This window comes from Epinephelus moara, chromosome 2, assembly GCF_006386435.1.
Source record: "Epinephelus moara isolate mb chromosome 2, YSFRI_EMoa_1.0, whole genome shotgun sequence".
NCBI lineage: Eukaryota > Metazoa > Chordata > Actinopteri > Perciformes > Serranidae > Epinephelus > Epinephelus moara.
In genome coordinates, this window is record NC_065507.1 from 424,408 (window position 1) to 431,107 (window position 6,700).

The 6,700-nt window shown below is 45.6% G+C and overlaps 1 protein-coding gene and 1 long non-coding RNA gene across 2 annotated transcripts in view; one reads left to right on the forward strand and one right to left on the reverse strand.

The window, feature by feature from the left end:
* LOC126400261 (uncharacterized) overlaps positions 1–5,194 on the forward strand; it is a 19,532-nt gene extending 14,338 nt beyond the window's left edge. Inside the window, exons 2-3 of the long non-coding RNA XR_007570957.1 lie at positions 384–662; positions 5,097–5,194. This is a non-coding gene — a long non-coding RNA (uncharacterized LOC126400261). The remainder of the gene's footprint in view (positions 1–383; positions 663–5,096) is intronic.
* Positions 3,325–6,700, reverse strand: part of clrn1 (clarin 1) — a 9,189-nt gene continuing 5,813 nt past the window's right edge. Inside the window, exon 3 of the mRNA XM_050060732.1 lies at positions 3,325–5,378. Within this exon, the coding sequence (XP_049916689.1) occupies positions 5,113–5,378 (266 nt within the window). The 3' untranslated portion in view covers positions 3,325–5,112. The remainder of the gene's footprint in view (positions 5,379–6,700) is intronic.

Below are 6,700 nucleotides of genomic sequence, written 5' to 3' on the forward strand. Positions count from 1 at the left end.
ACATGTCAGAGCACCTGGAGGAAACCCACGCTGACACAGGGAGAACATGTCAGAGCACCTGGAGGAAACCCACGCTGACACAGGGAGAACATGTCAGAGCACCTGGAGGAAACCCACGCTGACACAGGGAGAACATGTCAGAGCACCTGGAGGAAACCCACGCTGACACAGGGAGAACATGTCAGAGCACCTGGAGGAAACCCACGCTGACACACTGATTTGGTGAAGGTTCAATAAAAACTTCAGCTGCTGATTGTTTATATTAAAATAAGTATGATCAATATTGCTGATTGATTCTGCTCTGATCAGTAGGAGAGTGTCTGATGACGTTCTACTGCAACAAAGCTCAGATTCTTAACCACCATGTTATTAATTTTTTACAGTGCAGAGACGTGAAGGTGTCCAGCTGAGTCTCCATTTTCCAGCATCCGGATGAAACCCTGGCCCTTAATTGTCCGTGCTATTGAACAAGACACCAGCATTAAACACACACACCGACCCCCCGCTGCACCCTCACAGGACCTTCCAGGTCCTTGTTGGATTCACTGTGTGGTGTCAACACGTCCACAACTCCTGATGAGAGGGACAGTGTCGGTGTCACTGTGGGCGACATGAAGACAACCTGGATCAGAGTCTGATCTGGAGTCAGTCTGGTCGCTCAGGTGAAGTTTGAGTCTCCTCATGTTCAGGTTGTGGGTTTAGAGCTGTGATTATTGTCCTGTTCATCTTCTACCTGTGAAATGTCACCTGCAACACAAGCCCAAAGCATCATCCAGCCCCCCCCCCCCGGTCTGTAACAGGTGGACAGGTTGGACCTCTTTCTTACATTTCTTCTTTTAACTCATAAATTATTTCAACAAATCCACAGAATTATTTACAGTGAATATAAAACTGTCCCCAGTCTGTTCACCACCCAGTTTAATCAGTAATAAACCCAGTGTACAGTCCAGGTCCCAGTGTTACAGGATCAACAACACATCTGTCCTCTTCTATATATCTGATGAAAATATATTTCCTGTGTAGTTTTTAAAACTGATTCATATTTGTTCTTTGTTCCACACATCCACCCCGAACACTGAAACACACACTCTTCTTATCTGTGCCAAGACACTTTTTTTTTTTTTTTAAATCCATTCCCCTTTAATCAGACTCTTTTGTCCTGAGGGGAATTTATCTCAGGTACATGTGTTACCTGATGTTAAAAGATACTAAAGTTACTCGTACTCGTCATCCTCCGCTTATCGGTGTCCGGTTCGCGGGGGCAGCAGCCTCAGCAAAGAAGCCCAGACAATCCTCTCCCCAGCCCCTTCCATCAGCTCTTCCGAGGGAACCCTGAGGTGTTCGATGTAATCCCTCCAGCGTGTCCTGGGGCGGCCCCGAGGTCTCCTCCCGGTTGGACATGCCCGAAACACCTCAACTCATTTCGGCCGCTTGTACTCGCGATCTCGTTCTTTCGGTCACTACCCAGAGCTCGTGACCATAGGTGAGGGTTGGAACGTAGATCGACCGGTAAATCGAGAGCTTCGCTTTCTGGCTAAGCTCCCTCTTCACCACAACGGACCGGTTAAGTGCCCGCATAACTGCTGACGCCGCCCCAATCCGCCTGTCAATCTACCCGCTCCATCCTACCCTCACTCGTGAACAAGATCCCGAGATACTTAAACTCCTCCACCTGAGGCAGGACCTCCCCCCCGACCTGGAGTGGGCAATCCACCCTTTTCCGGCTGAGGACCATGGCCTCAGACTTGGAGGTGCTGATTCTCATCCCAGTCGCTTCACACTCATATATATATATACACACTTAGATATATATATACATATAAATATATATATATATATTTATATGTATATATATATCTATATATAGATAAATATATAGATAAATATATATATATATATTTATATGTATATATATATCTAAGTGTGTATATATACACACTTAGATATATATATATATATTTATATGTGTATATATACACTTATATATATATATATATGTACATACACACACACACTTAACTATTCAGTGTCATCCTCCTGCAGAGCCGGAGAGCCGCCATTTTAGACGTGCACATGTGCGAGCTGGAGACGGCGGGCCATCTGTCAATCATTTTTTAATGTGACCAATCAAAGGCTCACTCCCCTGTCAGTCAAACACTTATCAGTTTTTAATTCAGTCAATCACGTCACAGCAGTGGGAGGAGTCAACATTTCCACTGGCTAGCTATGCTAGTGCTAACTAGCATCTGTGTATCAACTCCCCGATCACACCAGAATATCGTAACTGAAACCACAGCGCATTGTAGCAGGACCACCGAGAGAACACCTGTTCTTTGTTTAGATTATAGCACAACTAACAACCAATCATTGTTGTTCTGGCTGTTCTAGCACAGCTTGCATGCTAGCTAAGTTAGCTGAAAAGTTTTTTATTTCCACTTTAAAACGTTGCTGTCTGTCTGTCGAGGGTAAAAGCTAGGATGGATGATCCGGACGGACACGAAACCTCCAGGGAAAAAGGACAGAGTCCATGTCTCACACTGAGGAAAGCCGACAGACCCCGCCCACTGACGTTCTGCCCTCCGTCTGGTTCTTGTAGCGGAGGAGCAGATCACAGCCTGGGTCAGCGGGTCTGATGGAGGCTGTTCAGGAGCTCAGACTCAGGACATTTGTCTTACATGTCCCTGGGGGTTTCACGTCCCTGTCTTCAGGATGGGTGGACGTGTTCCTCGTCCATTTTAGCACTAATCCAAGTCAAAGCACCAACAGACGGAGATGTTTTAATCAACATTTTAAAGAGTAAACTTTTCAGCGAGCTAACGCTGCAGCCACAAACAAACATGAAGGATCCATCGTCTGTTTGATCATCTGAACAGAGAACACGTTTCCTCTCAGTGCTCCTCCTAAAATGTTTCTATATTCTCTATTGATAGATGATTAAGGAGCTGATCAGGAGACAGTGTTAGCTAACAAGCTAATGTGCTAGGTAGTAGAAAAGTTTCTGCTTTAAATATGCTTTTTTACAACAACTATCTAACATATGTTTTTAACAATATCCTTCTGTCAAACATTAAACTGAGAGTCTGGTGCTCGCACATGTGAACGTCTAAAATGGCGTCTCTCCAGCTCTGCAGGCAGATGTTTCTCCAACCACTCACAGGAAACAAAACTTTGACCAGGGCTGTCCAAGCTTTTACAGGACACTGTAGACATGGACGTCCAACAGGACAAAGACAACAGAGAGCTGAGAGGACACAGAGACATTCTGTGATCCGTCATGATTAAACATCCATTAAACAGAAACCAGAGAAGAGACAGAAAGCAGAATAATGTTCCTGAACACACAGGTGAAGCTTTACTCTGTAGAACGGTCACACACAGACGTCGTCATCATCGTCAGAACGTCCGTCTGATACAACAAATACAGAAACACCTTCAGATTGGAAACACCAGAGGACGACAGACACCACAGGTACAGACAAGTCTTCATATCAAATCTGTGCTAGAGACAAAATACATAGTTTCATGAATCAGTTAAGAGTCTTATTAATGATGTCACTTCCTGTCATAAAAAACAGTCACTAAATGAGAGCTGGAACAAGATCATGATTTCACTTTGAATCAAAAGTCCTAAAATATTCTGGTGACATTAAACATGAACTCGAACAAAACAAACGTGTGAATGTTGTTACATGACGTAAACGTATCAAACTAAACAAGACGCATGAATCCTCAGTGAAGGATAATAAAAACACTCGTTAGTTGTTGTCTGCGGACTGACCCTTTATTCACCACACATCTAACAGTTTGTCAGACAGGAAGTGATGAATGACGTATTTTAAAATGGCCGCTGAGTTCGAGCAGGTATGACTGCAGCTGCTACGTGACTCCGCCCACCTTCACCTACACGTCAGTCCACGATAAGCCCCCCCGCCCCCCTTCCTCAGCCCTGATGCCAGAGTCCCACTGAAATTACTACGTTAGTGATTAGCTAACGTTAGCTAAGAAGCATTACGTTAAAATAGATGTGGTTAAGGTTAGGGTAAGGGTAACAGTAAGGGTCACACCTTGCTACTTATGCTAAGTTAGCGATCAGCTAACCATCCTCAGTTGACATAAGGGTAACAGCAAGGCTACATCTCATTACTTATGCTAATGCTAAGTTAGGGATTAGCTAGCTAAAAAGTAAAAATATTAAAAGAGAGGAGGTTAAGGTCAGGGTAAGGGTAACAGTAAGGGTCACACCTCGTTACTTATGAAGTGAATGACGTCTTAATGTATGATGAATCGTGAAGTGGATTGTTGCTACATTCACTACATCGTAGCATCGCAGCAGGGTTCAGAGAGCAGTCCCGTTGGTGGGATTGTCTCGTACGTGTGGTGGGCGTGGTCTGCACTGTTGCCAACTCCTCAGTAAGAAAAGTAGCTATTGGCTGTCCTAAAAGTCGCTAGAAGTCGCTAAATGACGTCATCGCCTAATTTGCATAATTGTCCATATGCATGTAATTGTAATGGCTGCTGTAGGAGAGAGGAATAACGTCGTGGGAGAGACAAAAACTGAGTAAAAAAACACCCTGAATATGTTTAGAACTACAAATGAACCTTCTTTCAGTGATTTATATTAGACAAAGAAAATTTTACATTTACATCCCGCCCTGACTGTAAACCAGGTCGGGATCAGCCAGCGGCGGTTCCGCGCATGCGCGATTCACTTGCAGTCTGGACGTGGAGGGGTTAACATCTCCTGCTCTGACTGCTGCTGGGAGGGAGGACTGGGCCGTCTGTGAGTGCTTTGGGGCGAGAGAGGAGCCCACGGCAGCATCCGCTGCTCGTTGAGAAGAATAAGAATGATACGTGCTCTCACAACAGAGTCTCCAGAAGTCTTCAATAACATCAGAAAAAGTCGCTAGATTTGTCGCTAGTCGCTTTTTTGAAAAAGAGTCGCTAGAGGGGTCTGAAAAGTCGCTAAATATAGCGACAAAGTCGCTAAGTTGGCAACACTGGTGGTTTGTCCGGGCGTGTCATGTACGCCACAGACAGAACGTGTCTGCAGCTGTCCACATCTGTCTCTATCTGTCTCAGTCTTTTGTCCTTCACAGGTTTCTGTTTCACATCTCAGTACATGAGGTCCGCCGCCCCCCCGCTCAGGTCCGCCTCTTTGCTCTCCTGGAAGGGAAACTGGATCCCCGCCAGTCGGATCAGCAGGAAGTTGAGCGAGTGGAGGAGGAAGACAAGGAAGAAGAGCCAGAAGGATCGGTCGTAGTGCTCGGTGTATGTCTGGAAGACAAAGTTCACCTCATTGAAGTTGGCGATCCGATCGGACAGATGATGAAGTTTCACCTCCGACGCAAACAGGATCATCACCAGACAGCTGCAGAGACCTGCCACACAAACAGGAAGTCACCGTCAATAAAGTTTCACCTCATTAACAACGTGTTTTTATTTATTTATAACTTTGATTGTGAAGTTTTCTGGTCCCTCACAGTGGCTCTCATCAGTGAAACTAACGTACAACAAAACTGGGCGTGAGGTTATTTCAACGTAAAGCTCTACGTGTATCTACGTGGACGTGAGCTGAGGCTACGATCAAATGTGACATCAGGTCAAAGGTGGTGTACGTGGGGACTGATGGTGCAGCAGGAAATCTGATGGAGGTGGAGAAACATGATCAGACCAAATCCTGACGGATGTCTGAATATTTACAGAAACATATTTATCACTTAACGTCAGCGTTTCTATTTTCTCAGCTCAGAGAACTTCCTGTTGTTGGCTGTATCATGCCTCGTCATGTCCGCGCATAAGCAGAGACCCACCGTCCAACACCGGTGCACCGTGAGGACGGAAACAGAGGGCTCAGCTGCTACGGAGCACCTGCTGCAGCAAGCCAACATGCCGTCTGTGGTCATTTTGACTTGACCAGCAGACTTCACTACAAGCTGATTGAAACAGGTGACGTGCTTTAAAACCAGCTGCCGGCCATTTGACCAGCTGAGTGTCAGGTGACACCATCAGCCGGCTTGAGTCCAGCTCAGATGGGCCAGTTCACACCGCTGACACTTTTCTCTGTGACGTTCTGAAACGGTTTTGTCTTGTCGTGAATCTTTGGTCTAAACTGGACTCAGTCAGAATGAAGTCTTCCTGTCTGTTCTTGTATAAAATGTGTCACTTCCTGCGGGCTGTCAGGTGAACCGTACTGATTATCTTCATTAACTGTGAGGGGTTAGTGAATGAGTATGAGTGAGTGACAGTAGATGACAGGCTGACAGCAGGTGGAGGTGAGGTGAGATGACATCAGAGGCGTGTCGTCTCTCAGGTTGTTTCCTGGGGCCTTTTCTTCTCCCGTCTCGCCGTCTCCTGCCTCGGACTCTGTTTCTCTAATCGCACCAATTATCAGACACTTCCTGTCTGGGTTAATCCTCTTCAGGGTCGCAGGGGAGCTGGCTGCTATCCCACAGTGCACTGCGGTATTATCCTACAGTGATACCCTACACTACAGATCTGGTACTAAAAGGTGGAGCTAGAAACCCTGCAGTCTGATTGGTCAGTAGAGGACGGTCACTCTGGTTTTATGTAACCTCTGTTCATACATCAGTAAACTACAACTATAAAATGAAAGAGAAACTAATCACTTCATTCACTGGGCCGACTGCCGGCAACTTTTAAGGTGGAACGTTAACTTGTATTGTTACTCAATGCATGAGTT